The 19,330-nt window shown below is 37.4% G+C and overlaps 1 protein-coding gene across 1 annotated transcript in view; it reads right to left on the reverse strand.

Annotated features, from left to right (window-relative positions):
- The window catches only part of Ptprq (protein tyrosine phosphatase receptor type Q), a 191,558-nt gene that overhangs the window by 130,846 nt on the left and 41,382 nt on the right, over positions 1 to 19,330 (reverse strand). Inside the window, exons 15-17 of the mRNA XM_060376921.1 lie at positions 12,117 to 12,299; positions 11,319 to 11,420; positions 6,639 to 6,759 (exon numbers count right to left, since the gene is read on the reverse strand). Coding sequence (XP_060232904.1) covers positions 6,639 to 6,759; positions 11,319 to 11,420; positions 12,117 to 12,299 — 406 coding nt within the window. The remainder of the gene's footprint in view (positions 1 to 6,638; positions 6,760 to 11,318; positions 11,421 to 12,116; positions 12,300 to 19,330) is intronic.

Below are 19,330 nucleotides of genomic sequence, written 5' to 3' on the forward strand. Positions count from 1 at the left end.
GAGAAGAGAATAGCTAATGCAAGCATTCTGTGGCTCTCTCTTCTTTCTGGCAGCCATGGTGTGAGATCTTCCTGAAAAACCATACACCATGCCATCCGTGGTTTACAAAATTTCTGAAGCTGTGATCCATGAGTCAGAAAGAATGAAGAAGAAAGAAAGAAAGAAAGAAAGAAAGAAAGAAAGAAAGAAAGAAAGAAAAGAATAGAATAGAATAGAATCTACTTTCTTAATTTATTTTGCTCAGTAATTTGTTTTAATTTCATTTAATTTTAATTACATATTTGCATTTGTTCTCATCTGTAGGTGTGTACAAGGGAGTGATGGGGCCTGTGGAAGACAGAGGCACCAGATTGCCTGGAGCTGGAGTTGCAGGTAGTTGCAGGTATCCAGCATGGGTTCTGGGAGCTGAACTCTAGTCCTGTGTGACAGCATACACTTGTTTAACCTCTTAGCAAACTCTCCTGCCACTTTGCTCAGGTGCTTTGTCACAGTAGCAGACACCTGAACCAGATACCTGAAAATACTGTGTATTCACAGTTACTTTAGCACACTTTGCACATCAACGCTTCAGCTGCTCACACGTTGGTCTTCGTAATGCTCACAAGACCACGTTATGTTATTGTTTATCAGCTAAATCCATTTCTCATTTGTTGCATTAGAATGAGTTTTACTTCTAAGCCAACCTAAAGAAGTAAATAGACAATACCGAGGAATCTATCTTCCTGCATCTTGTCTGTTTGGAGACAGGGCCTTGCGTAGCCCAGACATGCTTCAAACTCACGGCTTCTGTGAGCATCTGAAACTCCTACCTTCCTGGCCCAAGTGCTGAGATTACTACTATGTTCCCAAAAGGGAGTGTGACAGTATCTATCTATCTCTATCAATCAACCAATCTGTCCTATCTATCTATCTATCTATCTATCTATCTATCTATCTATCTATCTATCTGTCTGTCTGTCTGTCTGTCTATCTATCTATCTATCTATCTATCTATCATCTTTCTGAAATGCCACTTAAAACAAAGTACATAATTTACAAAAAAGAGTTTAGTATTATTTAGTATTTAAACTCAGGAAGAATTATGCAGTGGTTCCTAAAATATCCATTTACAAAGAAATATACAGTCTAAGAAGAATAAAATTATTAAAGATTTATATTATGGAAGAGTTATATCACAGAAAAAGATGTCTCATTTAGTCTTATACTTTTCTTCTTTAGAAACATAAGGGCCCCCAAAAGTTAGCAGATTTCCCCTCTGAACAGAAAATGCCCCTTCTTTATCAATGAAATACCCAAATCGTCAAATTTTAGGAAAATAATAGATTTTGTGTGAACTGATGGTATCCATACAGACACGTTTCAGTTTTCCTGTGCTGTTACGGAAGCATCAATTTAATCCAAATGTAAGCACTGCTGTCTGAAAAATGATTGGATAATTTAGGATAGTGAGAAAAACTATGAGTTTAGACTGCCTGACTAGAAACAACAATAGCATTAGACACTCTCTCCGAGAAACAGTGTCACGGTATTTTAAGAAATTAGGTAGAAAATAAGTGAACATAAATAAATTTATAGATCTCACAGTTTTATGGTAAACCCAGGGGGGTTTACCATAAAACAGGACAAAGAGAAAGTAAGGAGCGGAGGGAAGTGGCCTGTCACCGAGGACAAACCTGGTTTCCTGAGTGCTGCCTGGTGATGAGGGGAACATGAATCTCTGAACTACATGTACCAGCTCTGTCTCTGACGAGCCATCAGGGAGCATCTACAGCCTGGAGGACCCCCTCTTTCTAGCTTCGATACCACTGCAACTGTGGTTATTACTCTCTGTGTTGGCTCAGTTAGTTTTTAATTCTGTGTTCTGTACTTACTAGTTTAACATCTAATAGAATTTCTATGTGTTCCATTATAATATTTCATTTTCACAAATAAAATTATATGTTTGTATAATATGTTATATTGTTTCATACTTTAATAAAAATAGTTGACATCATCCTACTTGGTAACTCCTCAATAGGGGCATACAGTGATACTTAGCCATGTTCTCGTAATTAATGCTCAGATTGTCTCACTTTCCTTAGCTGTTTTTACTAACAATGGTCATCCTTCAATAGATATTTCTTCATTGTGGTCATTTTGTTTCTGCCTTTTAAATTTTGTGACCATTAAGTCAAATGGGCTTCACACTTGTCTCAGTGATTGTTACTTCTCAAAAATTATCATCCCAATTTTTAAATTATGATGAGTCACATAAGAACATCTGAGAGTATACATTAGACAAACTTTCGTATTGATCTGAATAAATAATTTCTCAGATTTAACAAGCCTAAACTGACACATTTTCTAATTTTGTTTGCATGTTCCTGACCATGAGTGATATGGTATGTGTGCTCATGTGCTTATTGGTTACGTGTAGTCCACTTTTAAAATAAGCTGTTCACACATCTGACCTATCTCCTATTATAGTCTCTGGAGTGGAGAACAATGTGTATCTTTAGCTAGTGTCCGAAAGTGACATAGATGCCTTTGCTAACTGAGAGATGGTTGTTTGAAACTAATATGCAAGAGAAGTTACCCAGGTTTATTCAATATCTACTTTTTATGAGGAAGAAAACATAATAATAAACAGATTTTATCCTCAATTCAAAAAAAACAACAATTTAAATATAAAACACTTCATTAGTAATAATGTGATTCTTGAAGAACAGAAAAATGACTTATTTTCTCACAGACATTAACAGAAAAATTTTAAGTGATGAGTGATTAAATTAATTATGACCAAATCACACGTACAGTTTTTTTAAAGGATGCCTTGCCAGGTGTCAAGAAAAAGGAAATTTTCTTTTGTCATGATAAAAAAAAAAAAAAACAGTCTGAGAAAATGGCCTGAGTGGCACAAAAAAAAAAAAAAAAAAAAGTCAGATTAAAGTGTCTTGAGGAAGTTTGCTCAAGTACACAAAAGGGATACTTGCTCAACCATGTTTATAACAGCTTTATTTGTAATAGCCATAACCTGGAAACAACCCAGATGTCCATCAACGGAGGAATGGGTACAGAAATTGTGGTATTTTTACACAATGGAATACTAATCAGCAATCAAAAAGGAGGAAATCATGAAATTTGCAGGCAAATGGTGGGATCTAGAAAAGATCATTCTGAGTGAAATATCCCAGAAGGAGAAAGACAAACACGGTATATACTCACTTACATAGACCTATAATATATGATAAACATAATGAAATCTATACACCTAAAAAAGATAATCAATTGAGCGGACATGGGGTAAGATGATCAATCCTCGTTTAGAAAGACAGATGGGATGTGCATTGAACGTATGACAGGAGTCTACTGAGCGCATCTGAAAGACTCTAAGTAGCAGTGTTTTCAAAGCAAAGACTCATGACCAAACCTTTGGCAGAGTACAGGGAATCATAAGAAAGAAGGGGAGTTAGTCTGATGGGGAAAGGATAGGAGCTCCACAAGGACCAAATATATCTGGGCACAGGGTCTTTTCTGAGACTGACATTCAACCAAGGACCATGTATGGATATAACCTAGAACCTCCACTCAGATGTAGCCTGTGGTAGCTCAGTAACCAATTGGCTTCCCAAAGTGAGGGGAACAAGGACTATTTCTAACAGGAACCAATGACTGGCTCTTTGGCCTCCCCAACCCCCAAGGGAAGAGCAGTCCTGTTAGGCCACAGAGGAGGGCTTTGCAGCCAGTCCTGCAGATACCTGATAAAACAGAATCAGATGAATGGGGAGGAGGTCCCCCCCTATCCGTGGACTTGGAAAGGGGCACGGTGGAGATGAGGGAGGGAGGGACTGGGAGGGAATGAGGGATTGGGACACGGCTGGGATACAGAGTTAATAAAATGTAACTGATAAGAAAAAAATAAAATTAAAATAAATAAATAAATAAAATAAAATTGAGTTTAAAATCCTTAAAAAAAATAAAATAAAATAAAATAAAATAAAGTGTCTTGAGGGAATGACGAAAATACCCAAACAGATTTGGGTTGGGAAGAAAACTCCATGGAAAGAGGGCAAATTTCTTCTTGCAGCAGAGAGGAAAGCAGAAATTCCTTTGAAAAATCCCAGCATGGTGTATCATCCTATACAGAAAGGTCCAAGAGTTTCTGAAACAACCATCCAGAGTGGCGGGAAGACAGTTGAGAGAAGGGCTAAGGAAATAGCCGGAAGAGTCAAATATCTGGGGTCAAGACAGATGTGGCAACAGGACCTGAGACTTGATTTTGTCGTGAGAAAATCAAGGATAAAACAGAAAATAAGAACTTTCAAATCAGGAACTATGATCAGTGTAAGTCAGTGTCAGACAAACTCTCAAAAGAACTTGGGTTCAGGGAGCCACTGTAGCCCAGAGTGGAGATGCTTGCATCCAGCTTTCACCAAACTTCTCCTGTGTTCAAGTTTATTTTGACAGAAATCAGAAGAGAAAACACACCAAATGCTGGTGAGGAAAAACATAAAAAGATGAGAGAAAAAGACACAGAGGACATAAACTTTGAACTTATTGTTTACCCAAGAAAAATTAAACTAAGTCCAGGGAATTTGAGAAGCGTGAGTTACCTGAAATGTCTTCGCAGTCCTCGACATCATTACAAAAAGCGTAAAGATCAACTTAATGAGAATAACTATCTTGTTTTATACATGTAACTCCAGCCTTGCTAGAACCTTACATACAAAATTCCTGCCACTGCTTATTTCACAAAGTCCTCCGACTTTTACATATTTCAATATCAAAAACAGAAAACTAGAATTATACAGCAAACCTCCTAAAAGAAGTGTTTACTACATAGATCATCACAGTTCGAGCCCAGAAAGAGATAAAGCTGGTGCAGTCATACACTTTGGTATACTCTGCAGTCACATGCATACTGTGCATTATGCTGAGACTCCCACATGCTTTGTGAAGAGAGGCATAGTCACAGTACAAAAGAACGCGATGTTTCATTTATGTTTTACCAAAGCATCAGATATTCAGAATTCTACTTTCATGGCTAAAATATCTAGAAGTGATTGCTAATTCATCTCTTTTATCTTTTCATCTTTATCCCTGGTGATGCGATCAATGCATCACCAGGTCCACTGGGCTCTTCTTCCTAAATTTAGCACAAAAGCTGCCCACCTCCCTCCTCTATTGCCAATATCAACTCTTGCTCATGCTAGTGAATAAACTATTTCCCAGTGTCCTGCTAGCAATCCATTCTCTGTGAAGAGTTCAGAGTGCTGGAAATGTTTTGGCAATGCTAAGTTAAACTGAAAATTAGATTGTCTCCATGACTTGGTACCTGAACATCATCGGTGCCCTGTCACAATTTGACTCTCCTTTGATTCCATAATCCTTATCAGACTTGACTCTCTGACCTTCAAAATGCATTGCAAGTCATGTTTCCCCACAGGGGGATGAGGAGTCCATATCATCTCCTGTTGGAAATGTTCCCTGAAAATCAATGCAAGACAAGACATCTCCTTGCTCAGATCACAAAGGGAGACAACTTTCTGGAAAAGTCCTCTTTTTCCAGCTGAAGTTTTCTCATTTGATTGTCCATGGAAATACAATACAGCTGTCTCTTCACAGTATAGGCCCAGTAGGCAGAGGCCTTACAGAATCTTTTTCACAGGCTTAGAAATATTTTACCAATATTGCTGAATAAATGAATGAATGAATAAATGAGTGAATGAATGAATGAATGAACTAAGAAGAAAGATACATGAAGAAGAACTCTTCTTTTCCATTACTTCAATTTCATTAGCATCAGTCATTATAGTCCTAGTGTCACCTAAACTAGGTAAAACAAGAAATCAGGTATTTATTCAAGAAACATAAATTTTCAAGGATAGTATGCACAAGAAATCTTAATTTAGAAAAGAAAAACTAAAGCAAATCTTTTGAAATTGGGCAACTTCTCCAACACTGGCCTTTCTCAAGTTAGAAACATAAATGTTAGGTAGTACCAATTTTTAAACGATGTTTTATATTTTTTATTCTCTGAGTTGAAATAATTTAAAATGTGTAACACAAGTAATGGATTCTGATTAAGGAATGCACAATAGTTAAAAACGATAATTTCAATCTGGGTTTCCTAAAGCAGAAAAGCTATTTGTTAACACATATGAGACACACTTTGGAATTTTATCGTTTTCAAAATTGAAGGATAAATAAAAAACAAAAGTAAAAAAGACTAGTAAATCACTGCCTGCTAGCAATGGAAAGTTGACCTTAGTATAGCTAAGAGTATGTCTCTGTCTAAAATGTCCATTGAAATTATTTTGTGTAAGGAAACTTGAAAATAGTTGTATGTAGTATTTGTTTAAAAACTTTCAAATATTTTAAATCATACTTGTAATAGTGTAAGTTGATTATTCAGACCTTCAAGAGAGTACATTTAGTATACTTTTGCATAACATGATTTTTTGTTTTCGTTGCAAAAATTTTTATTTGCTGACCTACTGCATAATAGGAGTTAAACTTATTTTTTAATGAGAAGTATTTTAACCCACTGATTGATAATCAGATTCCTAATGCAGCATTACATTCTGAAATAAACACTACATTCCTATTATATTACAAATTAATATTTGTTCTCAGAACCACTTCCAAAAAATTCTTACCAGACATAAACTGTGTAATAGAGGATAATTCCATTTGGCTCCAAGGGTGGTTGCCATGACAACATCACGGTGACACCAGACAACTGTTTCACAGAGAAGTTCTGAGGAGGAGAATCAGGAGCTGAAAATTTGTGACAAAGAATAGCACATTTCATTAAATACATGTGGAAAACGTGAAAATTAAAGTGTATATATGTTTTTATAAACCCTATGGTAAATGAATCAGGTTTGGCACTTCTCTTCACAGACAGAAGAACCTGGTTGTTTACATTCAGATAAAATGATGAAAGATTTTCATGGTGCTGTTACAACATCTGCTCCTGTGAGTCAATGGAAAAAAGTATTTCATGAGAAAATACAACATGGATCTGTCACAGTGACTCACTGACTGTTCAAGAATATTTTGGCAAATTATCATCCTTTAATAAAAATCAATGTTTTGTTGGGGTAAATAAATGGATCACATAGTAAAAGATCTTTCCAGATGATGAAGAGCTGGGCAAAAAGATGCCACATATTCGAAAAACGATAAAGCATAACATTTTGAAGGAAATTATAATGAATAACCTCACCCAGAAAAATGGCATTCCTCCACCTTAGATGAGTCAGAAAACACTAAAGTAAGATCAAAATCTAGTCAACGAATCTTTATAATTGAATGGGTTCCACAGGAAACACCAGGATAACATGATAGCACATAAACAAGAAAATGGTCAGATCACTCTTAACTTTCTTATACCAGAGAATGGCTTGTTTCATGAAATGAGGTAAAGACGTGGTAAAAGCTATAGTTAGTTTTTTTCAATAGCATCACCTGGGAAAATGCTGTTGAATACTGATTATCATATGTCTAGATATCATTTAGAGACATGTGTTTCCTGTGCTAAAATCACTTCTAAGAGAGAACATTCTCAGTTATCAAAACAAACCCTATAAATATTCTCTTAACATCTTTATAAAGTATAATTTATATTTACTTTTAAAAAAGAGATGACATTCACAAATTGGAAGTAATTTAGACACAAGCACCAGCAAACCCACATATTTATTCTATAATAAGCTTTAAAATTTTTGGAAATAACACACACACACACACACACATATATATATATATATATATATATAACTAGATAGATAGACAGATAGACAGAGAGATATAATATAATTAATACTATGAAGTTTTAATACTTTGGACATTTTTATGATCAAGTACAACCCAGTAAAACTGAAATTTAGGCCAGCAAGGGGGGAGGGGCCGTTAGGTAAAGTTCTTAGCTACCAAGGTTAATGACCAAAGTTAGTCCCCATGAGTTCCTACAGGGTGGTAAGAAAGAACTCACTCACAAGGGTTGTCCACTGACGTCCACATGAGTGCGAGCATGCACATGCGCATGCACAAACACACACACAAAACAAGGTAACCCAACTGTAGAGAAAAAATCCTAAGAGCAGGCAAAAGAATTGAGGATCTCCCCTATCAGTGGACTAGGGGAGGGACACAGGGGGAGACCAGGGAGGGTGGGTGGGATTGGGAGGAGATGAGGGAGGGGGCTACAGCTGGGATACAAAGTGAAATAAGTTGTAATTAATAACACTAATGATGATAATGATGATGGTGAAAAAGAAAAAAGAGAGAGAGAGAGACACTCACTCTCATTGTTAGGAGTTCGACAGACCCCACCAAGCTAGCAGTCCTAACCCATATGCAGAGGACCTGGGGCCGACCCGTGCAGGCCTTGTGTTAGCTGTTTCAGTTTCTGTGAGCCCTCTTTCATTGATTCGGGGGGTCATGATCTTGTGGTGTTTTCCATCCCCCCTACATTTCCTCATACATTTTCAGAACCTGAGTGAAATCAGCCTTCCTCCCGGGACGAGTCTGGATTACTACCTCAGCAAACCACAGGCATATAGTGCACTAGGAAGAGACTCCCAGAGATATATGTTGAAACAGTGGGGTTTAGGTTTTACATGTTACATATTTTGAAGTGATTGGCTTTTTATGTAAAAGGAACTCTTAGTGTCAGGTTAGGCAGCATACATGGTTATGGTATATTTTCCTTCCTTTCTTTCAAGATGTCCTTCTTGCAAGGAGGTTGTACCCTGTGGGTGTTCAGAATCTAGAACAACTCATTAAGGAAAAATGTCCAGTGGAAGAATGTGTTTTCTCTGCACCGCTTCCATCCTATCTAAAATAATGAAGCCGTTTTAGCACTCCTCTCCTTTGCAGTTTCCTGATTGTGTTTTCCCTGCTGTATATACTGGCTTGCCAACGTTTCTGAAAGATTTGCCTTAATGGGTTAATATTTCCTCACCATTGCTTTTATTCACAATGCTTGCTGCATATTTTTTCTATATTTTCTTTGTTGCTCATAGATTAACCTTGCTGTTATAGTGAAAATTAACAAATCCTTCTTGATGGCTCAATGGTACAAGCCTGAGAAGTTTAACTGTCACTTTGGGTAACCTTCAAGGAGAGATTCATTAAGTCATTTTAGCAGTTCCTTTTGGGGTATGGTTGTCCTTTTCTAAAATTCTGACCTAATCAAAAAGTCCTAATCATGACAATTCAAAATCTATTCTGATTTAATCAAGGACAGTGAATATTTATGTTGATCAGTCTGTTTTTACTGCACAAATGCAGACTTTCTATTCGAATTCTACACTTAAATCACAAAGGTCATTAAAAATAGGTTGTTGAGATAAAAGTTCATCTGAATTCTTGGCCACATTATATATTCATTGAAGAACAAAGAGAAGAAGAAACATTCCTCTGTCCTTTCTTCATCAAATGGAGAATGGCCCAAGGATGTTGGCTTTTCTGGGTTAGATGCCTTGACCCAGAAAGTTTTCACTGTAGAATTAACACATGTCTAACAAATGTGGAAACAAGTAACTTGTATACTCTTTTAATTACTGGTAGAAGTATATCTAAAAGTTATTCACTAGGAGCCCATGGTAGTTCAGCGTCCAAGTGGGTTACATAGTAATGGGAAGAGGGACTACCTCTGACATAATCTGATTGGCCTGCTCTTTGATCACCTCCCCCTGAGGGGGGAGCAGCCTTACCAGGCCACAGAAGAGGACAATGCAGCCACTTTTGATGAGAACTGATGGACTAAGATCAGAAAGGAGAGGAGAACCTCCCCTATCAGTGGACTTGGGGAGGGGCATGCATGCAGAAAGGGGAGAGAAGGTGGGATTGGAAAGGGAGGAGGGAGGGGCTTATGGGGGGGATACAAAATGAATAAAGTGTAATTAATAAAAAATTTAAAAAAAGTTAAAAATAAAAGATTCTCTGGGGCCTCAGGGGAAGTAGAATTGAGGATTATGTCTATGCTGGGATCTGGAAGAAGGTGGAGAAAGGAAGTGAGTGAGGAAAGGACCCTTCATTTATCCTGATGCTTTGACAGGCTGAATGGATTATGCCATAAAAGAGTGGCATTTAAACATAGTAAAAAGTAAAGATACATATTTTTTCATTATTATTATTATTTATTACAATTTATTCACTTTGTATCCGGCTGTAGCCCCTTCCCTCATCTCCTCCCAGTCCCACACTCCCTCCCTCATCTCCCCCTGTGTCCCTCCCATAGCCCACCAATAGGGGATGTCCTCAAATCTTTTGCCTGCTCTTAGAATTGTTTTTCTCCTATTGGGTTGCCTTGTCCAGCCTTGATAAGAGGGCTTTTGCCTTGTCTTATTGTATCATGTTTTGCTGTGTTTGGTTGTGGTTTCTTGGATGCCTGTTCTTTTCTGAAGGGATACAGAGGGAGAGTGCATCTTAGGGAGAGCAGAGGCAAGCTGAGAGGAGTAAAAGGAGGGGAAACTGTGGTTAAGACATATTGTATGAAAAAAGAGTCTATTTTCAAAGCTCTTTGACACACACACACACACCCTGCTGAGGGAAGAGCAGCCCTGCTAGGCCACAGAGGAGGACTTTGCAGCCAGTCCTGAAGATACCTGATATACCAGGGTCAGATGAAAGGGGAGGAGGTCCTCCCCTATCAGTGGACTTAGAGAGGGACAGGGAGGAGAAGAGGGAGTGAAGGTGGGACTGGGAGGGAATGAGGGAGCGGGATACAGCTGGGATACAAGATTAATAAAATGTAACTAATATTTAAAAAAATAAAAAAAAATTATTAAAGAAAAAACCAATATTGACATTCAGGGGTAGCACACTGACAAATAAATAGAGAAATCTAAAAATATGTCATGAATATATTAAAGCACTAATCCTAATACCATAAAACATGTTGAAAGTTATATAGATTCTACTCCAAAACTTCTGCAAGTGCCATAAAATGCTGTATACTGTTGGGACACATAGTATTCACACTATTCAACCTACAAGTATTGGGCCTCAACAGCTTCCCATAAAATTGTTACTTACATTTATAATACAGTTAGCTTCAAAGGCAAAAAAAAATAGTGTATCTATCTTATTTTATTCAAATCTAACTTTTGTATCTGCTCTTACAGCGTAACAATGCAATCTCTATATAGTACTGGTGCTGTGTATTTGCTCATAGTTTATGTGAAAGGAATTTTTACACCATGTTTCATTCTATATCTGTCTCCAACCTATGGACAAGTTACCCCTGATATCCCATTCTCATCTATACAGATTCCTTGAAATGTTAAAAAAAAAAAAGTGTATAAGTATGTATTATAAAGTCTTACCATCTTCCTCAGTCAGTATGGTTATTGGCACACTCCGAACTCCTTCACCTTTGAGTGTGCTGGCAGACACCTCAATCACATAATGGGTATACTTTTTCAGTCCTTAACAGAAATAAATACATAAATTAACACAGGAAATCTATCCTTTAATAATGTGCAAGAGGTAAACGACAAAAGTACTCTCAATTGAACACCCTTCCAAACGAAACTAAATGGACTAGGATTGCTTAGCAGTCTAAGAATCTAAAGAAGAGGCTGCAGAGTTGTCTCAGTGGGCAAACTAAGATCTGTGCAATCCTGGGGAATCTCAGTTCAAATCTCTGGAATACACGTAAAGCCAGGCATAGTGCTGTGTAACTGTTAAGTCAGGGAGATGGCCGATACAGACAGGAGAGTCCTCAGAACCTCACTGGCTATCTGACCTGACACAGGTAGTTCAGAGGCAAACACCAAAGTGATCCTATCTCCAATGAGGAGCAAAGGGAACACAAACACCCAGCATTGTCTTCTACATCCACATGTGTAGTGGCACACACACACACACACACACACACACACACTCACTCACACACACAATCTTTTCTGTTATGAATACAAGATATAAGAATTGTAGAAAATAGAAGACCTAGAGTATTTCCACAAATGACTCTCATAAATCCCTGTATTGTTTTGCCACAAAGAATTCTTATTCCCAGGATATAATTAACCAAAATTAAGTTATTTAACGTGCTATGTTACTATTTTGTGGTCATGCTGTCCCTAGGAAGGTAAATACCAAGAGGTAGAATTGTATTTTACCTCTGATGTTCTGAGTCAACGAGGTTGTATTTATGGTTCTTGCCTCATTGCCGTTACTTCTCTGAAGGTAAATTGTGTACTTTTGTATGACGCCATTGGGGCTACTTGGAGGAAGGAAGGATACTTCAATCTCTCCTGAGGAAATGTTTTTGTAAGTAATATTTTCTGGTGCACTATCCGGTACTGCGGGGAAAATGAAGATGAAATTTTATAAAACAATTGCATCTTAAACCTTCCCACCTAAAGGTTTCACATAATTTCCAGAAGATATTTAAATGCAAACACTAACCACAGAGGGATGGTGCTATGTATCCTAAACAGAGTAGGGTGTAAAGAAACCATAGCAAAAGGGGAGGAGGTCCTCCCCTATCAGTGGCCTTGGAAAGGGGCAGGGAGGAGATGAGGGAGGGAGGGTGGGATTGAGAGGAAAAGAAGGAGTGGGATACAGTAGGGATACAAAGTTAACAAACTCTAACTAACATTAAAAAATAAAAAGAAATTAATAACTTGAAAAAAAGAATCAGTAACATTCTGTTGTTGGAAAATCTGACTTACATAGACAGCAAAGGAAAGACCTATTATTACTTCATAAGTTATCGCAACTAAACAAAGTGTGTATCTTGGATTAAACTAGTTTGCATAACTTGGTTTAAGGCAGACTTTCTAATCTGAAGAATTACATATGGCCCTCTATCTCCAAATGGTAACCGATTTCATCATTTCCCAATTTGAAATGGCTTTTGTCTTATTGTCACGCCATTCAAATACCCCACTTTTCAATATCCTTTAACTTACAATTCACTTCAGTTCTGGCATCAAGACATTTCAAGTCTGATATCCATTATTTAATACCCTTAATTAACCAAAACTCACATGACTATAAATCTTCTCTTTAAATCCAACATTTATAACTCAAAAATCTGCTTTCATCTCTTCCTGTACTATTTCCCATATTACATTTCATTATTCAGTCTCTATGTGTTCCTACTACCTGATGTCCAAGGCCTTGAAAACTTTCTCTATTTCAAAAGCTTACTATATCCACCATTTAAAAAGGTTTCAGTGAATGAATGTACATGTTTGTCTATGAGTCTATTAGTAGAAATACAAACATTAATAATTATGAGGTAAAATAAAAATTCTAATATGAACATTTTATTTAGTGAAAATTTCTTTAAGCAAATGAGTTTATGGATAAAACAGAAATACATTGAAAATTTTTGAAAGAGAATTTTATTTTCATGGTAAGTGAGAATGCTCTGTATACTATCCATGAATTTGCTATTGTTTTTCCTCCTTGACATTCAACCAAACCTTCACTGCTATGGTTTCATGATTTGCTACCTTTGTTGGTAGAGATTTTGCCCATTTTTCATTCAGGAAATAGAGTAACTGTCCTTGAAATCTGAATGCTTCTTAAGCAGCTGAAACTGTGTAGCTGCCTGCTTTTTGGGAGAGTAAACTTTTCAGTGACATCTCACACCTGGGTCTCAATTAGCTTTCATGAGATCAAGCTAAAGGAGCTTGGCAAAATTCCATTTGGTGTGTATTAGCAGAATTTCAATGGATTGTAAGTACTAATTTGAAAATACCACACATTGTATTCTTGGACATATATCATTATTTATGTTTCCATAATTCTGTTTCTTTACACGACTTAGAATATATGTTTGTTCCTGTGATGATTATACTCTATTTTTAGATTATTTTCTTCATTTGGATTGCATTTAAATATATTTTTAAAATTAATGGAAAATATAGCCATTGCTTGTGGTGAATACAGGCATTTTTTGTTAAAGTTGAAACAAAGCTTTTTTTTCCTTTCAAAAAAAAAAAAAAAGAAAGAAAGAAAGAAACCATAGCAACTAACAAGTATAGAGGGTGAAAGGTCATCTCAAAGGGAAATACAAGCTATGATTCTGTAGAGCAACTTTATATACTTTTGCAGGAGTTTCAAATTGATATATATTTTTACACAATGAATACACTATGAATTACCAAGTAATTTATGAAAAATAACTTAAGTCATTTTAACATAATGGATTGGATCGGTATCAGAGGCTAATCAAAAAATAAACAAGAGGAAAAGGAAAGTATAGTCAGACACTCAAAACCCAAAACAGAATACAATAAACACATCTTAAATACGCTAAATCTTAAACAAGACAGCTTAAGTTCATCTTTCTTTGTGTGCGTGCGTTTAAATATTTTTTTATGTTATCATGAATGGGGAATGATGTAGTTTATTATAATTTCAAAAACGTTTATACTCACAGTTATACAAACCATATAAATGATAAATGTGTGTGTTCCTAAATCCACAAAAGAAATCTGCTCAGGCTATATAATGTCGCATGTATGCATATGATCTCAGAGTAACCCTAACTTTATTCTAATTAGTTATCTTTATAGCCATAGATAAGTGTTTTCATTATTCCTCATAAAAGAAACATCTCTTTGCAACAAATGGATACATTTTAAAGAAGTATTTGTCAGAGAGGCATGTTCATGATTGCAACAACGGTGGTTTAAAAGTTCCTTTCCACAGCAGTAACAATAAGGGAGCAATTAAATAATGCAATATAATAATTAAATAATGCAAACTAAATATCTGAACCTTATTGCATTTTATGGTCTTATTATGAGACTTTTTTCCTCTTTGTTGAAAAGAATTTAAACTTTTTTAATAATATTCTAAATATAATAGACATGAAATTACTTCTTATAAACATAATAGTTATAAAATTCAAAATTCCCTGAAAGTATCGATATAATGTTTGCCAGTTATGGGGGCTTATTATAGCTAAGGCACTAAGGAAAAAAACTGATGCTAGAATGTAAAAGCTTCTAAGCGTTGATTAAAAAATAAAATTTAATATATAAAATATCAGCAGCAATGTCTAGCATTATAATCCTATTGTCTCTTCCAACGAATTCTAAATTTTAGTGTCATTTCAAACCAATCAGCTACAGTTACGAAAGTCCTCAGCAACCACCTTTAAACTGCTTTTGTCATCTTCTGTATCCGAGGAAAGGTTTAAATTGCTGAGGATATGAACCCCAAGGACTCTTCGAGAGTGGATGTGTTGTTTTTTTTTTTTTTTTTTTTTTTCATAACCCCAATAGCGGTAGATTCCAAGACCTGGGAAGCTGTATTTGTGAATCCTCTCGTCAGTGTACAGTTATTTTCAACTTTCTTCCTACTAAAGAACAATGGATCCTTTACAATGCTTTGTCGTCAGTGAGACACATTCCCGGGGCCCCCTACTTTTTCTAAGATGGTCTCATGATACCATTTCTGCAAAACTGGACTGGACCTAGGTCCTTTGCACAGATGTACCCAAAAGGCAGTTTGGTCTTCATGTGGGTCTGCTATTAAGAGGAGCAGAGGCTGTCCCTGACATGGACTCTGTTGCCTGGTTTTCGGTCACTTGGTGGGAAGGAGGCTCACCTTTTCTGAGCTGAAGGGAAGGGGAGATAGGAGGAAGAGGAAAGAGGGTGGGACCATGAAGAGAGTCGGGAGGGGGCTATCATCAGGATGTAAAGTGAATTAACAAAAAAAAAAAAAACTTAAAGACTTTTATCTTCTACCTTCAGAGGTGTCAACATCTGCACACATAGTAGGTCCAATCCTCTGAACTCTGCATCCCTTCATTTCTTCAACTCTAATAATATTTTCCCCACTTCACCTTAAACCTGGATTTTCTAGCAACACCTGAGACATGGTAATTACCTACGACAGTTAATCTTCCTCCATTTGTCTGCCACCTCTTACCTCCTACCTGCTATCTCCTGGTGTCTGTTAAACTCCTAATCCAAAAACTTTACCTTTGGGGGCTGGAGAGGTGGCTCAGTGGTTAAGACGCTGTTTGCTCTTCCAAAGAACCTGGGTTCAATTCCCAGCACCCACATGGCAGTTCACAACTGTCTGTAATGCCAATTTTAAGGGATCTGACACTTTCACACTAAATGTACAAAAAGTAAAAATCAAATTATAAAAAAATTTAAAAGTAATTTAAAAAGTTAAAAAAAAGGTGGTGGCTACATCAGGGATACAAAGTAAAAAAAAAAAGTAATTGATTAATTAAAAAAAAAAACTTTACCTTTGACCAAGTTTTCTTTACCCGTTGTATTTCCTTATTTACCTACACTCAGGCTAGTCCCAGCATCTGCTGTAATAACTCCACAGACATCTTCACCAAAAACAGCTTCTGTCTTACTTTCCTGGTTAAATCTCAGTTTACATTTGACCCAGCTCTATTTTGTGTGCACATTCCCATGAAAATAACCAGGATAGCAGGGTCAGATGGAAGGGGAGATGATCCGCCCCTATCAGTGGACTTGGAAAGGGGCAGGGAGGAGATGAGGGAAGGAGGGTGGGATTGGGAGGGAATGAGGGAGCAGGATACAGCTGGGATACAAAATTAATAAACTGTAACTAATATTTTAAAAAAAGAAAATATCCACGAGGTAGCCAGCTAAGTGGTGCATGTCTGTAATCCCAGCACTCATGAGGCAGAGGCAGGAAGATTTCTGTGAGTTCGAGGCCATCCTGGTCTACAATAAATATGTCCAGGACAGATAAGGTTACTCAGGAAAACCCTGTCTCAAAACAAAACAAAAATGAACAAACAAAAAAAGAATAGCCCTGTTTGACTTTTTAAGCCTGAAATCATCAGTAGATCTTTTTCACAACTGGCTACCTATATTTCTTTTTTCTACTCTTTTATATGCATTTACACCTTCCTTTATCTGCCCAAAAGAAAAACAATAACAGCAAAAACTTTCCTCATTATAACCTGAAAAACTTGTATCCCATTCCACTGATGAGGAAAAAAAATCTAAAAAGACTTCTTCCTCCCATAAATCTGTATCAACTGCCTTCCCTCCTTACTTAACAAAGGCCTGCCAAAGCCGCCATTATTATAGATTACACTGACCTGTCTACTCAGACCTAGAAATGTATGTTAACACGCACTGTGACGTGTATCACGGTAAAAATAGTCAGTTCCCATAAATACTTGTCCCCTCAAATATGATTTTGTTCTTTCACTTAATATCTAAGCTTCTTGAAGTTCTAATTTCTCTTAGCTATCACAGTCCCTAAATAATAACCTCAGCTGGGCACTTTCCCCATGAATTCCACTCCATTTTGAGTCACCTATACCGTCACCTCTTAGCAGAGCATTCATCAAATGCGCATCTTCATCCGTCTTCATTCATCAAGAACATTTGACTTAGCAAATAAGTGGCTTCTGACTGCAAGTAAGTGGCCATGGAAACCCAGTTCATAACTGTATACTGCTGTTCACATCTTCATTGATTCTGCCTCTATCTCCCCAAATCTCTATCATGAAGTCCATGGTATTTTATGCTTCCTGTCTTGTTTTGCTCACCTCAGCCTCATGGGACTTCTTAATGTTTGGCTTTGCATATCAGAGATATTTCAATTTCTTCCAAAATATGGGTTCTTTGAGATTTAAACATCTTTGGTTTTCTTTTTTGTGTGTGTGTGTGTTCTTTTTTAACTAATTTATTTTTTTAATTTTTATTACAATTTCTTCATTTTGTATCCCACGTGTAGCCCCCTTTCTTGTCCCCTTCCAATCCTGCCCTCCTTCCCTCTTCTCCACCTATTCCCCTTCCCCAGTCCACTGATAGAGAGGTCCTCCTCCTCTTCCATCTGCCTCTAGATTATAAAGTCTCATTAGGACTGCATTGTCTTCCTCTGTGGCCTGATAAGGCTGCTCCCCCCTCAGGGCGACGTGATCAAAGAGCCAGCCACTGAGTTCATGTCAGAGACAGCCCCTGTTCCCCTTACTAGGATGCCCATTTGGACACTGAGCTGCCATGGGCTACATGTGTGCGGAGATTCTAGCTTATCTCTATGCATGGTCATTGGTTGGAGTATCAGTCTTAGAAAAGAGCACTGTGCCCAGATTTTTTGGTTGTGTTTGGGCTCCTTGTGGAGCTCCTGTCCCCTCCAGGTCTTTCTATCTCCCCCTTCTTTCATAAGATTCCCTGCACTCTACCCAAAGTTTGGCTATGAGTCTCATCATCTGCTTTGATCCCCTGCTGGGTAGAGTCTTTCAGAGGCCCTCTGTGGTAAGCTCCTGTCCTGTTCCCTGTTTTCTCCCTTTTCCGATGTCTATCCTGTTTGCTTTTCTGAATGAGGATTGATCATCTTACCCAGGGTCCTCCTTCTCGCTTAGCTTCTTTAGGTGTACAGATTTTAGTGTGTTTATCCTATATTATATGTCTAATATCCGCTTATAAAAAAATGGCATACAGAGCTAAACAGAAAATTCTCAATTGAGAATGGCAGAGAATCACTTAAAGAAATGTGGAAAGTCCTTAGTCATCAGGGAAATGCAAATTAAAATGTCTCTGAGATTTCACCTTACATGCATCAGAATGGCTAAAATCAAAGACTCAAGTGACTACACATGCTGGAGAGGTTGTGGAGAAAGGGGAACCCTCCTCCATTGCTGGTGGGAATGTAAACATGTTCAACCACTTTGGAAATCAATCTGGCACTTTCTCAGACAATTAGGAATAGTACTACCTTGAGATCCAACTGTACCCCTCCTAAGCATATATCCAAAATTTGTTCACTTATACAAGGACATTTGCTCAACAATGCTCATAGCAGCTTTATTAGTAATAGCCAGAATCTGGAAACAACCCAGATGTCCCTCAACGGAGGAATGGATACAGAAATTGTGGTACATTTACACAATGGAATATTACTCAGCAATTAAAAAGGAAATCATGAAATTTGCAGGCAATGGTGGGAACTAGAAAAGATCATCCTGAGTGAGGTATCTCAGAAACAGAAAGACACACAATGTATACTCACATCTTTGGTTTTTTTAATTTATTTATTTGTTTATTTATTACAGTTTCTTCACTTTGTATCCCAGTTCCCTCTTTCATTCCCTCCCAATCCTGCCTTCCCTCCCTCTTCTCCTCCCATGCCCCTCCCCTAGTCCCCTGATATGGGAGGACCTCCTCCCCTTCCCTCTGACCCTAGCCTATCAGGTCTCATGAGGACTGGCTGCATCATCTTTCTCTGTGGCCTGGCAAGCCTGTACCCCCCCAGGGGAGGTGAACAAAGAGCCAGCCACTGAGTTGATGTCTGAGAGAGCCCCTGATCCCCTTACTAGGGAACCCACTTAAATACTGAGCAGCCTGTGCGCTTCCTCTGAGCAGGG

This window comes from Meriones unguiculatus, chromosome 2, assembly GCF_030254825.1.
Source record: "Meriones unguiculatus strain TT.TT164.6M chromosome 2, Bangor_MerUng_6.1, whole genome shotgun sequence".
Classification (NCBI taxonomy): domain Eukaryota; kingdom Metazoa; phylum Chordata; class Mammalia; order Rodentia; family Muridae; genus Meriones; species Meriones unguiculatus.